The sequence below is a fragment of the Theropithecus gelada genome, chromosome 1, assembly GCF_003255815.1.
Source record: "Theropithecus gelada isolate Dixy chromosome 1, Tgel_1.0, whole genome shotgun sequence".
Classification (NCBI taxonomy): Eukaryota; Metazoa; Chordata; class Mammalia; order Primates; family Cercopithecidae; genus Theropithecus; species Theropithecus gelada.
Window position 1 is genome coordinate 60,396,454 of NC_037668.1, and position 19,418 is coordinate 60,415,871.

Consider the following 19,418-nt stretch of genomic DNA (forward strand, 5'->3'; position numbering starts at 1 on the left):
AACTAGAAAGAGTCACCCATAAGTGTTAGTTCCATGAGGAGAGTCAACCCCTACTGCTTTATTCATTGAGGTAGGCCAAGCACCCAGAATACTGCCTGACACCTACATTATGGACTCAGCATTCGTTAAATGAATGAATGAATAAATTCAAGGATCACTGGGGAAGGCCAGATCTTCATTGTCCAGAAAGCAAGGAGACAACGAGTGCTCTAAACTCAAGGTAGGCAGGAGGGACCCTGGGAAGGTTTTGATCCTGGCCTTATCATTTCTTTTCTTTTTTTTTTTTTGAGACGGAGTTTCAATCTTGTTGCCCAGGCTGGAGTGCAATGGCATGATCTTGGCTCACTGCAACCTCTGCCTCCCAGGTTCAAGCAATTCTCCTGCCTCGGCCTCCGGAGTAGCTGGGATTACAGGCACCCACCACCATGCCCGGCTAATTTTTTGTATTTTTAGTAGAGACAGGGTTTTACCACGTTGGCCAGGCTGGTCTTGAATTCCTGACCTCAGGTGATCTGCCTGCCTTGGCCTTCCAACGTGCTGGGATTATAGGAGTGAGCCACCGCACCTGGCCCTGCCCTCATTATTTCTGGTGACCCTATGTGGCCTTGTCAGGTAACCTGCCAGGTAAAATGGGGATAATCTCCTATCACAGACTGAAGATCAAATGAAGAAATGTCTGAAGTCCCTCACACAGGGCCTCAAATGATCTGTCGGAGATGTAATGCAAGGTCCTAAGACCCCCATGCTCCTCAGGCACCTTGAATTCAGAAAGATCTGGAGAGGAGGAGGAAGAGAGGGACTCAAATGCAGGAAGTCCCAACAGAGAGGGGCAGCTATGGCTTCAGTAACAGGACAGCCTGGAGACACAGTCCAGGCAGCCCAGCCAAGAAGGAGAACAATTACAGCTTTTTACCTGCAACTTCTCGAAGACTTTCTTCTTGGGCTTGAGCTCCTCATCTGGTTGGCCCTTTTCATAGCCCTTCACAAACACGCGCTCACCAGGAGCAGAGCCTGCCGGAGGGTCCAGAGGTTCAACCTGGCGGTTTATCCCTTCTCTGGGAAGACACACAGGACAAGGGAAGGGTGAGGTTATGGATGGGTTCCAGTGACTGTGGAGGCCAAAGCAATCTGGGCCTTTACACAGGGGCCCTGATGGGATTTAGGGCATCCTCAGTACCAGAGCCCCAGGAGGTCCTCTTATCTTGCTACATCTCTGCACATCACCAGGGTTAGATTAACCCAGGCTATACCAAAATTGTGTGTCAGGAGAGATACCAAAATCTGTGTTTCTAGGGGAGGAAGTATAAAATAACATAGCAAGGACTTTATAGACATCAAAACTGGGATTTGAATCCCTGCACCACTCCTTACTAGCAGTAAGACTTGGACATGTACTGGTTTGAGCCCTCCATTTCTATTTTAACAAAATTAACTGTAGGTAAAATGCTTCATTCACAGTACTTGTACAGTAAGTCCTTCATGCATCAACTTTTGGCATTAGCGAGGAAGAGGCACGTGTTCTCACAGCTTCCACCTGGTGTGTGGAAGGACTTCATATGGGCTGATTCCCCACTCTTCCTGGCCTCCCCAGCTCCTGTGCCCCACCCCAAGTCCTCACTCACATAGAAGCACACAGAAGCATGCCTTGGGACTCGACTCCTCTCATCTTCTGGGGTTTCAGGTTGCAGAGCACCACTACCAGCCTGTCCTGCAGTTCCTCTTTGGGCACGAACTGTACCAGGCCGCTCACCACAGTCCGTGGTTCAGCTTCCCCCACGTCAATCTTCTCCACATACAGGCTGTCTGCATCTGGGTGCTGCCAGGGAGACATCAGGAGGAAGAGCATCATTATCCATTAGAAAAGCAGCCTGGTGAACTCTTGGATTCCAGAAAAGAGCACCCACTCCTTACAGAGGCCCTGGAAGGACCCCCTAGAGCTAACTTTCTTTCTGGGTCCCAGACAGCAGACAGGAGAATGGGCTCTGAAGGTATATTCTGCTCTCAACTGAGGCCAGATTTGAGTAAAATGGACCTAGATGCTCGTGTTAAGAGGTGGAAGGATCTCTAATAGAGATTAAACGACCCAGACTGTCTAGATGGCTACCATTATGGTGCACGTGCTGCACCAGACAGGTCCTAGGTAGGCTGGGAGATGGGAGGGGGACAATTGCTGGCCTTGCCATCTGATGCAGGAGCACCAGAATTGATCTTAGGGTGGTTTTGGTGGTTGGGGTACACAGTGAGAAGCAAATCAATGCTGAAGGGAAAAAAAGCCCAGAACAATGGTCCCAGGCCACTGGGTGCATAACCTTCTGTCTCTGGGAAAAAGGAAGTCATCTTCCCTCTACCACTTTCTGAAGCGGGCAAAGTGGCTCATCCAAGATGAGGCCTGTAGCTAGTCCAGGCAAGCTGATGGGGATCAGATGAGTCCATCAGACCAGATTTAACAGATAAACAAGTTCCCTCTGACTAACATCCGTCCCCCATGCCGAGTTCCTGGCTGTGTTTGGTTGCGTAATGTCCACAGGCGACAATCGCAACAGAAAGCCTGATGCCTGGAATTAGACACCTGCACTCTGACTTGCAATATGACCTCAGGATGTTACTTCCCATCTCCAGGCCACGTTTCCTCCGGATGGAAACAGACAAACCTGACCCCATCTGCCTCTCTGAGATGTGGTGAAAAATGAGTACCTTCTCCACAGTGATGATTTTCCCCACACGGATATCCAGCCGGGATGGGATGACCTCCTCTGGTTCTGAATTCTTGGCAGGGCCTTTGGCCATTGGCTCTAGGAATGAGAAGAACCCCATGAGGTAGAATTCTTCCCTGTGGCAGATCAGCTGCTGATCACACCACGTGAAGACACTGATATTAGGTAAGATTTAGCGTAGAATCCCCAGAGTCTACTGAGTTATAACTTCTTTAATACTGGGTTGGCAACCTTTCAGACATGACAAACCTGATTTTCATCTGTTCTCTCCCTCAATTATTAGACTAGAGGGGAGGGAGCAGTAGTAACTTTGCCTCCTTTAGGTATTTCCATTCATGCATTCTATATAGAATTTGCTGAGTCTTGGCCAGGTGTGGTGGCTCACACTTGTAATTCTAGCACTTTGGGAGGCCAAGGCGGGAGGACTGCTTAAGCCCAGGAGTTAAAGACCAGCCTGGGCAACAGAGCCAGACCGTCTCTTTTTGAAAAATTAAAAAAAAAAAAAAAAAAAAAAAATTTTACTCAGTTACTTAGTTTTTTTCTAGAAGGGTCGCACAAAGCTATCAATGCCAGTATCTCAGCATTTTGCGTAAGTGGATGGCCAACTAAGAGCCAGGCCTATGCACATAGAAGGAAACTGGGAGAATCTAAAGATAAGCTTCTCTAAGCTCTGCAGGCTCTGCCCAACAGCTGTATAAGAGACTGTCTATATACCAGTTGGGTATAATAGGTCTAACCTAATTTCTATCATTTTTCCTTTTTTGAGACATAGAGTCTCACTCTGTTGCCCAGGCTGGAGTGCAGTGGTGCAATCATGGTTCACTGCAGTGTCAACTTCCCCATGCTCAGGTGATCCTCTCACCTCAGCCTCCCAAGTACCTGGGACTACAGGCATGTGCTACTATGCCCGGCTAATTTTTTTTTTTGTGGGGGGGCCGTAGAGACTGGGTTTTGATCTCTAACTTTTCGGCTCAAGTGATCCACCTGCCTCAGCCTTCCAAAGTGTTAAGATTACAGGTGTAAGCAACTGTGTCTGGCCCCAGTCACTATCTTTAATAAAGAGGCAGATTTAGCAAACAGACTAGAAGAACCAAAGTATATATCTTACACCAGCAGCTCTCAGCAATGCTGGTACAAAAGGATGTGATCACTTCCTGGTGTTCACCAAACCCAAATCAAAATGACTCAAGTTCCATTCTAGGAGCCAGTAGGACGTGACATTCCTGCACTCAGACCCCCTGGGTTGTTGTGCCCTCAACTGAAGACAGGCATTTTTCCAAGGCTCATTGACAAGCTCCCTCTCCTGATGACATTGGCCCCTTTCTGGCTGGCCTTACTCTGCTTCGAGGGATCTGGGTAGGCAGCGCTGGCCAGTTTCTTCAGGGCAGGGGTATTAAACTTTTCCCGGATTGGATCCAGCAACTTGTTCAGCGCGACTTCAACAGAATTCTTTAGGTCTCCAGGATGTACAACCTGCAGAATCAAACAAGACCTAGTGAGATAAGGTCTAGAATAGGGCACAGGACACCTGAATCCAAGAAAGTAGGATCAAGGGAGTTTTTCCCAACAGTCTTATTTGATCCTTGTGATAATCTTGTGAGGCAGGTAGAAGAGAGAAGGGAAAACACATTCAGAAAGACTAACGTGTCCGAAATCCAAGTCTTTTGATTCTGAAATCTATACTAACTTGAGGGTGTTTAGGAGCTGAATGTATTTGTTAGTCTAATTCTTCTAGTCCCTCCATTTATGCTTAGAGTAGGGTCACAGACCAAGTGGTATTTACAAGCAGAGAAACATTCACATAGGTAATCCAAGGCCTAAAGATAACCTGAGGGAGAGAGCTGAGTAAGAAGAAAGAGCAAGGGCTTTGGAGTTCGACAGACCCAGATTAGATTCCCAGCTAGCTGTGTGTGACTCCAAACTAGGCACATAACCCCTCTAAGCTTTGGCTGATTCTTTTTTTCTTTTCTTTTTGTAGAGACAGGATCTCGCTATGTTACCCAGGCTGATCTTGAACTCCTGGGTTCAGGCAATCTGCCTGCCTCTGCCTCCCAAAGTGCTGGGATTACAGGCACGAGCCAATGCACTCGGCCAGTGTTGGCTTTGTTACTTATAAAGTGAGGCTAGTAATAGCTATATCTCACAGGATGGGGATGAGGGTTAAATCACTGAATGTGGGTGAAAATGATAACACTGCTGGTACATGGTAATAGTTCAGTAATTCCATTTTGTTCCTTGTGTCCTGTGACTGCCCTTTTTTTGAGTCTTGCTCCATTGCCCAGGCTGGGGTGCAGTGGCGCAATTTCAACTCACTGCAACCTCCGCCTCCCGGGTTCAAGCGATTCTCCTGCCTCAGCCTCCTGAGTAGCTGGGACTACAGTCGCATGCAGCCACGCCCAGCTAATTTTTTGTATTTTAGTACAGACATGGTTTCACCGTGTTGCCCAGACTGGTCTTGAACTCCTGACCTCGTGATCCACCTGCCTCAGCCTCCCAAAGTGCTGGGATTACAGGTGTGAGCCACCGTACTTGGCTGACTGCCTTTTTTATATCTCAAATCTGGTCTGAAAGAATCTTCTAGATATTCTGAGGGGACATCCCTTAGGAATGAACACTTTTAATACAACAATGCGAACATTTTTGTTTCTGATGCTACTTCTTCATTTCCTTGGGAATATTTAAGTTTAATAAAAAGCTCTAGGGCTGCCGCTGTCCAATATGGTGGTTACTAGCCTTGTGTGGGTATTTAAATGTAAACTGAAATTCCCTTCTTCAGCTGCGCCTGCCACATTGCAAGTGCTCAACAGCCACATGTGGCCTCTGTATCAGGCAGTACAGATAGGGCATATCCACCACCACAGAAAGTACTGTTGGATAACGTGGCTGCAGGCCTTTTTTCTGAGGCATTTCATCTATTCCTAATTCCCACAAAAGACTTTTTTTCTGAGACATGGTCACGCTGTTACCCAGCTGGAGTGCAGTGATGCAATCATGGCTCACTGCAGCTTTGATCTCCTTCCTGGGCTCAAGCGATCCTCCCACCTCAGCCTTCCCAGTAGCTGCGACTATAGGCATGCGCCATCATGGCTGGCCAGTATTTTTTTTTTTTTTTTTTTTTTTTGTAGAGACAGAGTCTCACTCACTATGTTGCCCAGGCTAGTCTTCAACTCCTGAGCTCAAGTCAATTCTCCTGCCTTGGCCTCCCAAAGTGCTGAGATTACAGGTGTGAGCCACTGCACCTGGCATATATTAACATTTCTAACAGCCCCAATAAATTGATTGGACCTGAATTCAGAATCAATCACAACACCTCCCATTTCTTTTTTTTTTTTTTTTTGAGACGGAGTCTCGCTCTGTCGCCCAGGCTGGAGTGCAGTGGCTGGATCTCAGCTCACTGCAAGCTCCACCTCCCAGGTTTACGCCATTCTCCTGCCTCAGCCTCCCGAGTAGCTGGGACTACAGGCGCCCGCCACCTCGCCTGGCTAGTTTTTTTTTGTTTGTTTTAGTAGAGACAGGGTTTCACCGTGTTAGCCAGGATGGTCTTGATCTCCTGACCTTGTGATCCGCCCGTCTCGGCCTCCCAAAGTGCTGGGATTACAGGCTTGAGCCACCGCGCCCGGCCAACACCTCCCATTTCATTCCCTATATACGGTATTATGTCTTCCCTTTGTGACCTGGCCCTGCCTATCTATCCCACAATACCCCCCCTCACCTTTTATACTCTAGTCAGATCAAACCACCTGCAATTCCTCATACATCATGCTGTTTCATCCTACCATGTCTTTGTACAATTTATTACCTCACAGATTTCCTTGTGAACTCCTATTCCTCAAGCAAAATAGTGCTTGGATAGTGTCTCCTCCACAAGCTTTTCTAGAGAGTCAGTTAATCACTTCCTCCTATATTATTTCTGGTGTATATATATACATATATATATTCTTTTCATTATATATATTCACATGTAATATATATTTTCACACCTTATATTCACATATATACACACATATGTTAAAATATATATATAGATACATATGTAAAATGCAGCCAATGAAATATTTACAAGTCTGCCTCTCCTACTGGACTGAGCTTTAGGAGGACTGAACCCTCTGTGTAATACCAGTCCCTAGCATAGTGCCTAACACATGGGCACCTAGTAAGTCTTTTGTTAAAGTGTCTGTTGAAATGAATAGGAGCCTCTATTCTGTCCTTTTATAATTATCTCTTATTTTTGAACCCTGATTTTGCACCTGTTACTGAAATACTTCATCTTTGCTGAGTTCAGTTCTTTATTCCAGCCTGCTAAGTCCTTTGGAGAGTGATTAAAGCACCAGTATGTTAGCTTTGTACCATTTGCCTATCGAATCTGGGAACCACCTGAATCCTCATCGAAGCCATTAACAAAATATGCAGCCCTGGAGAGCATAGACAGAGCCCTGGCTGGGCGCGGGGGCTCACACCTGTAATCCCAGCAATTTGGGAGGCCGAGGTGGGCAGATTACCTGAGGTCAGGAGTTCAAGACCAGTCCAGCCAACATGGTGAAACCCCATCTCTACTAAAAAATACAAAAATTAGCCGGTGTGGTGGCAGGCACCTGTAATCCCAAGTACTTGGGAGGCTGAGGCAGGAGAATCGCTTGAACCTTGGAGGCACAGGTTGCAGTGAGCCAAGATTGTGCCACTGCACTCCAGCCTAGGTGACGGAGTGAGACTCCATCTCAAAAAAAAAAAAACAAAAAAACAAAAAAAAAAAACCCGCAAAAACACAGAAAAAAACCCCTGTGGCATATAACTACAAACCTGGCAGGCCGAGATGGAGAGGTCTGGCAGAGTTCCGTGGGGATTATCTTTCTTTCTTTTCTTTTCCTTTCTTTCTTTCTTTTTGAAACAGAGTTTCACTCCTGTTGCCCAGGCTGGAGTGCAGTGGCGCGATCTCAGCTCACCACAACTTCCGCCTCCCAGGTTCAAGCAATTCTCCTGCCTCAGCCTCCCGAGTAGCTGGGATTACAGACGCGCGCCACCATGCCTGGCTAATTTTTTGTATTTTTAGTAAAGACGGGGTTTCTCCATGTTAGTCAGGCTGGTCTTGAACTCCCGACCTTAGGTGATCCGCCCACCTCAGCCTCTCAAAGTGCTGGGATTATAGGCGTGAGCCGCTGTGCCCAGTACATTCTTTTCTTTCTCTCTTTCTTTCTTTTTTTTTTTTTAGTATCTCATGTAATTTATTGAATATGGTACAGAAAGTGAAAAACAGAATGGTTGAATGGTTGTATGGGTACTTGAAGAAGTACGGTTTCTACTGAATGAGTACTGCTTTTGTACATCCTAAAGGGACCACCCGCGTGCATAAGATTACAGACATTTACTGATGAAAAATGTTTCCTGAGAAGAGGTGAGAGAGAGTCCCTGCCAGGTAAGGCCTTAAAGGGCCCTGAGGGATAGAAATCCATCTGCATTAACGAAATTCCTAAATCAGAAAAGCTAACTGACAAGAAACTTTAACCAAAACTGCAGTTTTGAAGGAAAATAGACACTGGTGAGATTACCAAAAGTAGAGAAAAAATACCAGGCAGCTTACTTCTACACAGAACAAGTTGTTCTAAAGTTCTAACAGTCAGCAAAAAATAAAATACAGATCTTCAGGAAAGGATTCCTTTTCCTTTCATATTACCTCAGCAGCAAAGTCCTTTTCCAGGTCCGTGTAAGCTGTGTAGGTTTTGTTTCCACCCCATTTCTCATCTCGTAGGATCACAAACTCTGTAAGGAAAAGGATCCATGTCAGCAAACTCATTGACAGTGGCAGAATCGGCATTCCTAACCCACATGCATGACTATTTGTAGTTTTTGCCATATATTCTGAACTTTATGGTATGGTATTTTATTATTCTTAGATTGGATGAATGGCACTATTGTATACCCAGCTAGCATCTCAGCTGCTTCAGGGGAAGGCTTGTGGCTTATATCTATTTTGTTGTATTCCTCTAGTTCAACATGTCTGCCCCCACCCTTACTTCTAACACCTCTGCCCACTCCAATATTCCCTCAGAACCTAGCCTGGTAATGAATATATGAACAATTAAATTACATCTCAACATCATTCATACTTTAATATGTAAGAAATCAGAGCAGAGAATCAGGGCAGCCAGTCCCTGGAGGAACAGTCTGTGACAAATCACAGGTACGATCACAGCACGAATTTTTCTATTCTAGCCTGGCCTCTAGGAAGAAAACAGAGAGTATTACCGGACTTAAGAGGAAAAAGGACATGCTTGATGAAGGACAGAACCCCATTGTTCTCCACATTTCCTGGCTCACAGAAGGCCTTCTTCAGTTTTTTCTTCACATCCTCCTTCCGATCAAGGAGATCAATCTTGGACTCCTAGAAGTCATGGAAGGGAAAAGGACCTCTTGTGGTTTAAAATGAGAATATGCTCAACTGATATGAGCTAAATTTTGTTTTTTCTTCTCTGTCGCCCAGGCTGGAGTGCAGTGGCACAATCCTGACTCACCGCAGCCTCAACCTCCTGGGCTCAAGAGATTCTCCCATCTCAGAGTCCTGGAAAGCTGGGACTACAGGAATGTGTCACCATGCTCAGTTAATTCTTCTATTTTTTGTAGAGACAGGGTTTCATCATGTGGCCCAGGCGGGTCTCAAATTTCTGGGCTCAAGCAATTCTCCTGCCTTGGCCTCCCAAAGTGATGGGATTAAGGGTGTGAGCCACTGTGCCTAGCTAAAAAAAATTTTTTTACAAAGATTTTAACATTAGGTGCTTGCAGATATTTTCCTGTGGACATGGTAAAAATAAATAAAAATATATATATATACATATTTTTGAGACGGAGTCTCACTCTGTCGCCCAGGCTGGAGTGCAGTGGTGTGATCTTTGCTCACTGCAAGCTCCGCCTCCTGGGTTCACACCATTCTCCTGCCTCATCCTCCTGAATAGCTGGGACTACAGGTGCCCATCACCACACTCAGCTAATTTTGTTTTTGCATTTTTAGTAGAGATGGGGTTTCACGGTGGTAGCCAGGATGGTCTCGATCTCCTGACCTAGTGATCCGCCTGCCTTGGTCTCTCAAAGTGCTGGGATTACAGGCGTGGGCCACCATGCCCCGGCAATAAAAATATTTTAACATTAGGCTGGGCACAGTGGCTCACGCCTGTAGTCTTACTACTTTGGGAGGCTGGAGGGTCGCTTGAGCCCAGGAGTTCAAGACCAGCATGGGCAACACAGTAAGACCTCATCTCTACTGAAAACAAAAGAATAGCTGGGTGTGGTAGTATGCACCTGTGGTCCCAGCTACTCGGGAGGCTGAGGCAGGAGGATCACTTGAGCCCAGGAGGTTGAAACTGCAAGGCATGATCATGCCACTACACTCCAGCCTGGGCGACAGAGTGAAAAACCACTCAAAATCCTGCCATCTAACAAATTAAACTATTTTATTTTTTGTGTTCTTCTCAGGCTGTTTATAGCACACAAAATTGTTATGAATTTGTAGTTGGAGAATAAATGTCTATCTTTTAAGTATTTCTGAGTGGCTACCTGGTCCTTCCTTATAATTTTTTTTTCTTTTGAGATGGTCTCGCTCTGTTGCTCAGGATGGAGTACAGTGGTGCAATTATAGTCCACTGTAACCTCAAACTCCTGCCATTAAGTGATCCTCTGACCTCAGCCTCATGAGGAGCTAGGACTACAGGTGTACACAACCATACCTGGCTAATTTTTTTTGAGACAGAGTTTTGCTTTTGTTGTCCAGGCTGGAGTGCAATGGCGTGATCTCTGCTCACCGCAACCTCCGCCTCCCGGGTTCAAGCGGTTCTCCTGCCTCAGCCTCCCAAGTAGCTGGGATTACAGGCATGCACCACCATGCCCGGCTAATTTTGTATTTTTAGTAGAGACAGAGTTTCTCCATGTTGGTCAGGCTGGTGTCGAACTCTCGACCTTAGGTGATCCACCTGCCTTGGTCTCCCAAAGTGCTGGGATTACAGGCGTGAGCCACTGCGCCTGGCATGCCTAGCAAATTTTTATTTTTGTTAAAATGGGGTCTCACTGTGTTGCCCAGGACAGTCTCAAACTCCTGGCCTCTAGCAATCCTCCTGCCTCAGCTTCCCAAAGTGTTGGGATTGATAGGATCTCACTTGCTTTGCCACCCAGGCTGGAGTGTGGTGGCATGATCATGGCCCACTGCAACCTTTGCCTCCCAGGCTCAAGTAGTCCTCCTACCTCAGCCTCCCATGTAGCTGGGACTATTGGTGCATGCCACCATGCCTAGCTGTTAAAATTTTTTGTAGTGATGGGGTTTTATCATGTTGCCAAGGCTGGTCTTGAACCCCTGGACTTGAGTTAGCTGCCTACTTTGGCTTCCCAAAATGCTAGGATTACAGGTGTGAACCACAATGTATGGCCTACTTACAGTTTTTATGCTGTATTATATTCCCAATAATTAGTGGAAACATAATTTAACAAACTCCAAACTCTTAGATTCTATGCTAATTTTTACAAATTACATATAATGCTACATTGGACATCTTTGCAGAGTTTTTTTGCCTTCTCTAGAATCATTTCATTAAGCTGCCCAAAATTGCTAGGTTCAAAATTGGTTTTTGAAAGGTATCCTAATCAACATTGCTGTCAACAATGTGTGAGGCTACTGGTTCACAGCAATCAGCCACACTAGGTATTATATATTATCTACAGTCATTTTTCCTTTTTAGGTAATAGGCTTTGTTTCTTATTTGGAAAGAGTGAGTTCATGGTCATTTGAGTTCAGTGGTTACCAAATTCTAGCTCACATGTGACAGTATATGAATCACCTTTTACTGGGTTCCACCCAAACCTAATGAGTCAAAATCTCTTGGGATTGGGCCAGGCAATCTTTTATTTTTTTTTTTTATTTTTATTTTTTTTGAGATGGAGTCTCACTCTGTGGCCTAGGCTGGAGTGCAGTGACACAATCTTGACTCAGTGCAACCTCTGCCTCCTGGGTTCAAGTGATTCTCCTGCCCAGCCTCCTGAGTAGCTGGGATTACAGGTGCATGCCACCACACCCAGCTGAATTTTGCATTTTTAGTAGAGAAGGGGTTTCACCATGTTGGCCAGGCTGGTCTGGAACCCCTAACCTCAGGTGATCCACCTGCCTTGGCCTCACAAAGTACTGGGATTATAGGTGTGAGCCACTGTCCCTGGCCTGTTTTTTTTTTGAGAGGGAGTCTCGCTCTTGTTGCCCAGGCTGGAGTGCAATGGCATGATCTCGGCTCACTGCAACCTCTGCCTCCTGGGTTCAAGCAGTTATCCTGCCTAAGCCTCCCGAGTAGCTGGGATTACAGGCACCTGCCACCACGCCTGGCTAATTTTTGTACTTTTATTAGAAATGGGGTTTCACCATGTTGGACAGGTTGGTCTCGAACTCCTGACCTCAGGTGATTCGTCTGCCTTGGCCTCCCAAGGTGCTGGGATTACAGGCATAAGCCACCACGCCGGTCTTTTTTTTTTAAATTTGTTTATTCTATTCTATTTATTTTATTTTATTTTATTTTTTTCTTGAGATGGAGTCTCGCTCTGTCGCTCAGGCTGGAGTGTAGTGGCGCCATCTCGGTTCACTGCAAGCTCCACCTCCTGGGTTCACGCCATTCTCCTGCCTCGGCCTCTGGAGTAGCTGGGACTACAGGCGCCCGCCACCACGCCCGGCTAATTTTTTGTATTTTTAGTAGAGACGGGGTTTCACTGTGTTAGCCAGGATTGTCTTGATCTCCTGACCTCGTGATCCGTCTGCCTCGGCCTCCCAAAGTGCTGCGATTACAGGCGTGAGCCACCAGGCCCGGCTTAAATTTGTATTTTAAAAAACTTTTTGGCTGGGTTTATTATTACTATATATTTATTATATAATATATATTTACTTTAATATATATTATATATATTGCATATATCATATATTATATATATATAATTTTAAAAAAAGGCCGGCGCAGTGGCTCACGCCTATAATCCCAGCACCTTGGGAAGCCAAGGCAGACGGATCACCTGAGGTCAGGAGTTTGAAACCAGCCTGTCCAACATGGTGAAACACATATATATATAAACTTCTCCAAGTGATTCTGATTTGGGAACTATTGCTAGGCCTGATTACCAGGGTGAAGAAACAGCAAATGTCACCAAACAGGATGAGTGATATGATATTTGTCAGAGTAATAAGTGACATAAGGAGCATTTTAATATGAGAGAAAAGGGAATGAGTATATTCTTTAAAAATATGGTAACAGGGAGGTCAGACGCAGTGGCTCACACCTGGAATCCCAGCACTTTGGAAGGCCGAGGAGGGTGGATCACGAGGTTAGGAGTTCAAGACCAGCCTGGCCAAGATGGTGAAACCCCTTCTCTACTAAAAACACAAAAATTAGCCAGGCGTGGTGGCACGTGCCTGTAATCCCAGCTACTCAGGAGGCTGAGGCAGGAGAATTGCTTGAACCCAGGAGACAGAGGCTGCAGTGAGCTGAGATCATGCCACTGCACTCCAGCCTGGGCGACAGAGCAAGACTCCATCTAAAAAAAAAAAAAGAAAACAAAATGGTAATGGGGTGAGGTTGGAGGAAAACAACAACAAAAACAAAAAAATACAACAGTATACATGCATATAATCACCAATGTCTGATCAAAGTTTGAGATGTCATATTTAAAGAACTAGATGAGTGTCCAGATGTGACTTAAACCAGAATCACCTAGTAGGACTTCAAAGAAAATACAGATTCCTGGTCAGGCACGGTGAGTCACACCCATAATCCCAGCACTTTGGGAGGCCGAGGAGGGCAGATCACTTGCGGTTAGGAGTTTGAGACCAGCCTGGCCAACACGGCGAAACCCCGTCTCTACTAAAAAATACAAAAATTAGCTAAGCGTGTTGGTAGGCACCTGTAGTCCCAAGCTACTCAGGAGGCTGAGGCAGGAGAATTGCTTGAACCCAGGAGGCGGAGGTTGCAGTAAGCTGAGATCGCACCACTGCACTCCAGCCTGGGTAACACAGTGAAACTATCTCAGAAAAAGGAAAAAAAAAAAAAAAAAAAAAAGGGAGAGGAAGGAAGGAAGGAAGGAAGGAAGGAAGGAAATACAGATTCCTGAGTTCCTCTCAGAACTACTTTATCAGAATCTCTGTGGACAAGGTCTAATCAACACTTTTTTTTGTTTTTTTTTTTTTAATTCCCTAGATGATTCTGAAGATAAGCCATGTTTGGGAACCCAGAACTCAACCTTTCACATCTTTGGATTTCCACGCTCTAATGATCAGAATCAAAGTGAACTTTCCCTCAAGTACATGAGCTCCAGAGGGACTCTTAAATATTAAAAGATATCATAATATTAGTGATATCAAGTATTACCCTAGGAATCAAAATGCTAATTAGTGAAAGGCAACCATAGTGCTCTCATTAATAAGGCTGAATTTTATCACAGTTCTATGAACAAAGACATTACTTTTGCTTATATATATTTTTTATCAGCAGCAAAAACCATTAAGTTATGATTAGATCTCATCAGGACTGCTCTGGATCCTTTGATACTAAAGAACCACTGAAAGAATTGAATGGTGTAAGGCACCTTCTAACTCAAATATTGGAGAATTCTAGTTAGCCAGGTCACTGTTCTTTTCAGTCCTCCATCTGTCCACTGAGGCTGAAGATTTCTAAGTTCAAGTCTCAGCTGACAACTTACCTCTTCTGAAGAGCTCATTTTGCTGCCTGTTAATCCTGGAACCATAGGATTCATCAGATGGACCCGTTTTGAATAGCCAAGTGCAGGGAGGTACTGAGAGATCAGATAAACACATAAAAGCAGGTATTAGTCTAAGTTCCTCCTCAGTGCCCTGATCTCATCTAACTTGGCCAGCAACTGAGTAGCTGTTATATTGCTTCCAATCTTTTTATACCAAATATAAAGATTTAGTTTTTGACAGTGATTGTAATTCAAGCAAAGTTTTTTTCCCTACTGCTTTTCTATCGTATTACATTGTGAGGCTATTGGATTTACGTCACCGTAAACAACAATAAAAGATGGAAATACATAAAACAACAGGGTAAGCTGGGCGCGGTGGCTCACACCTCTAATCCCAGCACTTTGGGAGGCTGAGGTGGGTGGATCACCTAAGGTTAGGAGTTCGAGATGAGCCTGGCCAACATGGTGAAACCCCATCTCTACTAAGAATACAAAAATTAGCCGAGTGTGGTGGCAGGCACCTGTAATTAATCCCAGCTACTCGGGAGGCTGAGGCAGTAGGATTGCTTGAACCCGGGAGGCAGAGGTTGCAGTGAGCCGAGATCGTGCCACTGCACTGCAGCCTGGACAACAAGAGCGAGACTCCACCTCAAAAAACAAAAACAAAAAACAAAACAAAAAAACCCAACAGGGCAGCAAATCTTGAGCGAAGGGAAGTAAGGTGACTACACACTCGCCTTTGCTTTCTCACTGAGAGTATTTTTTTGCGAACCAGGTGCTGAGAAAAAGAGACCAAGCAGACAGTAAGAGACTAAGCAGGGGAAACGGCTACTGGAGTTCAGGGCTGCAGGACGCTAGGGATTGGGATGGGTTCCTCAGCCTATGTCAAAATTCCCCACTGACTTCTTGGCTGACTCATAACTGTGTATGCACATAGTGAGATACCAGGAAGTCTGGCAGAGAACAGGCTCTGGAAGGCTGGAGACCTCAGCAAAGATTTTGGAGGCTGCACAGTATTGGGGAGACAGAGATGAAAGTTTAGGTCCAATCAAAGTAGAGAGGGCTTTCTGAACACCCTGATATTTCAGTTTGAGTCTTTAGAAAGGCCATGCTCTAGGAACAAGGACCACACCACAGGAGTAAAGGCCAAGCTGAAGTAGATGTGTTCTAACAAAGCCTAAAACCAACCCCTGACAGAACCCAGGTGATAAGTCAGTAATTTAGCAATCTACAGAAAACATAGCATCCTATAAACATAATCCAGAGGGTCTACAATGCATCTATAATCCCTTTGATACAAAAAAAAAAAAAAATATATATATATATATATATACTAGAAATGGGAAGCAGAGAAAGGTGGTTGACAGTCAAGAGAAAATAGTCAATAGAAACAGATTCAGAAACAATCCAGATATTGCAGTAAACAGGCCATGATGCCAAAATAACTGTGACTGGTATGTTAAAGAAAATAAGAGTACCTAGGCAGAATAGGCAGGAAAAACAAACCAAAAAGGAAATAAGAAAAGACAGACAAAAATGGATGAAAGAGAACTGTAAAAGATAATTGGAATCTACAACAAGAATCAAATGGAAGTTCTAAAATGTCACAATTTAATACTGGATTTAACAGAAGACAGGATTGATAAACTTGAAGAAAGTTCAACAGAACAGATCCAAACTAAAGCACAGAGGGAACAAAGAAAGGAAAACAACAGAACAGAATATGAAACATGAGTTTTATAAAGTCCCTAGAGGAGAAAGAGAAAAAGAGAGAAGCAGTATTTGAGGAAATCATGGCAGACAATTACCCAAATTTGATGAAAACAAATCCACTGGTCCAAGAAGCTCAGCAAAATCTAAGCAGGACAAATACAAAGAAAACTATAGCTGAAAACATCATTGCTGGTCAGGCACAGCGGTTCACACCTGTAATTCTAGCAATTTGGGAGGCCAAGGCAGGCAAATCATTTGAGCTCAGGAGTATGAGACTAGCCTGGCCAACATGGTGAAACTCCATCTCCGTAAAAAAATACAAAAATTAGCCAGGTGTGGTGGCGCACATCCATAGTCCCAGCTACTTGGGAGGCTGAGGTGGCAGGATCACCTGCGCCCAGGAAATGGAGGCTGCAGTGAGCCAAGATCAATCACTCTAGCCTGGGCAATGCAAGCAAGACCCTGTCTCAAAGAAAACAGTAACAAAAACATCACAGTCAAATTGCTGAAAATCAGAAACAAGAAAAAATCTTAAAAGCAGTCAGAGAAAAAACATATTATCTGTAAAGGAGAAACAATAATACTTACAGGTGACTTTTCAGTGGAAACTATGGAAGTCAGAAGCCAATGCAATGATTCTTTAAAGGTGCCAAAAGAAAAATAATTCCAAACTTCAAATTTCAAACCCAGTGAAAGAAATAGATGTTTTCAGATAAAAGAAAGCTGAAAGAACTCATTACTGAAAGAACTGCACTACAAACACAAAATACTAAGTGGGGGCTCTTTAGGTTGAAGGAAAATGAACTCACACAGAAGCAAAGAACTGCAGGCAAGAATCAAGAGTATCAGAAAGGGGAAGTAGGGGTAGATATAGATGAAAAGTGACTTAAAAAACAATTATAGGGCTGGGCGCGGTGGCTCAAGCCTGTAATCCCAGCACTTTGGGAGGCCGAGACAGGCGGATCACGAGGTCAGGAGATCGAGACCATCCTGGCTAACACAGTGAAACCTCGTCTCTACTAAAAAATACAAAAAACTAGCCGGGCGTGGTGGCAGGCGCCTGTAGTCCCAGCTACTCAGGAAGCTGAGGCAGGAGAATGGCGTGAACCTGGGAGGTGGAGCTTGCAATGAGCTGAGATCCGGCCACTGCACTCCAGCCTGGGCGACAGAGCGAGACTCCGTCTCAAAAAAAAAAAAACAATTATAGGCTGGGTGCAGTGGCTCACGCCTGTAATCCCAGCACTTTGGGAGGACAAGGTGGGCGGATCGCTTGAGGTCAGGAGTTCAAGACCAGCCTGGCCAACATGGTGAAACCCCATCTCTACTAAAAATACAAAAATTAGCCGGGCGTGGTGGCGGGCACCTGTAATCCCAGCTACTCAGTAGGCTGAGGCATGAGAATCCCATGACAGGCAGGCTGATGTTGCAGTGAGCCGAGATCACGCCATTGCACTTCAGCCTGGGCAATGGAGTCTCAGTCTCAGAAAAAAAAAAAAAAAATTGTAATAATGTCTTTAAGATTTATTTTATTTTATTTTTGAGATAAAGTCTCTTTCTGTTGCCCAGCCTAGAGTGCAATGCTGCGATCTTGGCTTACTGCGACCTCTGCTTGCCAGGCTCCAAGAATTCTCCTGTGTCAGCCTCTTGAAGAGCTGGGATTATAGGTGCACACCATCGTGTCCGGCTAATTTTTGTATTTTTACTAGCAATGGGGTTTCATGATGTTGGCCAGGCTGGTCTCAAACTTCTGACCTCAGGTGATCTGCCTGTCTTGGCCTCCCAAAGTGCTGGGATTACAGGGGTGACCCACTGCACCCAGCCAAGGATTTAAAATTTATGTAAAAAATGAGTTTTGAGGCCGGGCGCGGTGACTCATGCCTGTAATCCCAGCACTCTGGGAGGCTGAGGCGGGCGGATCACGAGGTCAGGGGATCAAGATCATCCTGGCCAATATGGTGAAACCCCGTCTCTACGAAAAATACAAAAATTAGCTGGGCATGGTGGTGGGAGCCTGTAATCCCAGCTACTCAGGAGGCTGAGGCAGGAGAATGGCTTGAACCCAGGAAGCAGAGGTTGCAGTGAGTCAAGATCATATCGCTGTACTCCAGCCTGGTGACAGAGCAAGACTGTGTCTCAAAAAAAAAAAAAAAAAAAAAAGAGTTTTGCTGGGCACGGTGGCTCACACCTGTAATCTCAGCACTTTGGGAGGCCAAGGTGGAAAGATCACAAGGTCAGGAGATCGAGACCACCCTGGCTAACACGGTGAAACCCCATCTCTACTAAAAATGCAAAAAATTAGCCTGTAGTCCCAGCTACTTGGGAGGCTGAGGCAGGAGAATGGCTTGAACCCAGGAGGTGGAGCTTGCAGTGAGCCAAGATCGCACTACTGCACTCTACTCTGGGCAACAGAGCAAGACTCTGTCTCAAAAAACGAAAACAAACAAACAAACAAAAAAGAGTTTTACTCCAACTGTTGTTGGAGCAAAAATGTAGTAAAAATGTTTCTTGCATTATTGGGCAGTGGTAAAAATATCTAACTTAAACTGTAATAAGTTGCAAGGCTACATGTTATAATCTCTAGGGCAGGAATGGGCACACTGTTTTAGAAAGGGATAGTTAATAAAGATTTTAGGGGCTGGGCATGGTGGCTCATGCCTGTAATCCTAGCATTTTGGGATGCTAGGGCAGGTGGATCATGAGGTCAAGAGATCAAGACCACCCTGGCCAACATGGTAAAACCCTTTCTCTACTAAAAATACAAAAATTAGCGGGGTGTGGTGGCGTATGCCTGTAGTCCCAGCTGCTTGGGAGGCTGAGGCAGGAGAATCGCTTGAACCCAGGAGGCAGAGGTTGCAGTGAGCCAAAATCATGCCACTGCACTCCAGCATGGGCGACAAAGTGAGACTCCTTCTCAAAAAAAAAAAAAAAAAAAAAAGAAAAAGAAAAAGAAAAAAAAAAAGACTTTAGGCTTTCTGGTCCACATATGCTCTCTACTGCATATTCATCATCTTTTTCCACAATCCTTAAACAATGTAAAAACCATTCTTAGCTCATAAGTCATACAAAAACAAGGTATGGGCCAAATGCCTGCTGTAATAATAAAAGAAGGTCCAACTAAAAAGTTAATTGTGGCCGGGCGCGGTGGCTCAAGCCTGTAATCCCAGCACTTTGGGAGGCTGAGATGGGCGGATCACGAGGTCAGGAGATCGAGACCATGCTGGCTAACACGGTGAAACCCCGTCTCTACTAAAAAATACAAAAAATTAGCCGGGCGAGGTGGCGGGCGCCTGT

At 45.1% G+C, this 19,418-nt stretch overlaps 1 protein-coding gene across 1 annotated transcript in view; it reads right to left on the reverse strand.

Annotated features, from left to right (window-relative positions):
• The window catches only part of YARS (tyrosyl-tRNA synthetase), a 46,281-nt gene that overhangs the window by 2,609 nt on the left and 24,254 nt on the right, over positions 1–19,418 (reverse strand). The window contains exons 6-12 of the mRNA XM_025395766.1: positions 14,415–14,507; positions 8,955–9,090; positions 8,383–8,468; positions 4,052–4,187; positions 2,695–2,792; positions 1,623–1,816; positions 914–1,055 (exon numbers count right to left, since the gene is read on the reverse strand). Of these exons, the coding sequence (XP_025251551.1) occupies positions 914–1,055; positions 1,623–1,816; positions 2,695–2,792; positions 4,052–4,187; positions 8,383–8,468; positions 8,955–9,090; positions 14,415–14,507 (885 nt within the window). The remainder of the gene's footprint in view (positions 1–913; positions 1,056–1,622; positions 1,817–2,694; positions 2,793–4,051; positions 4,188–8,382; positions 8,469–8,954; positions 9,091–14,414; positions 14,508–19,418) is intronic.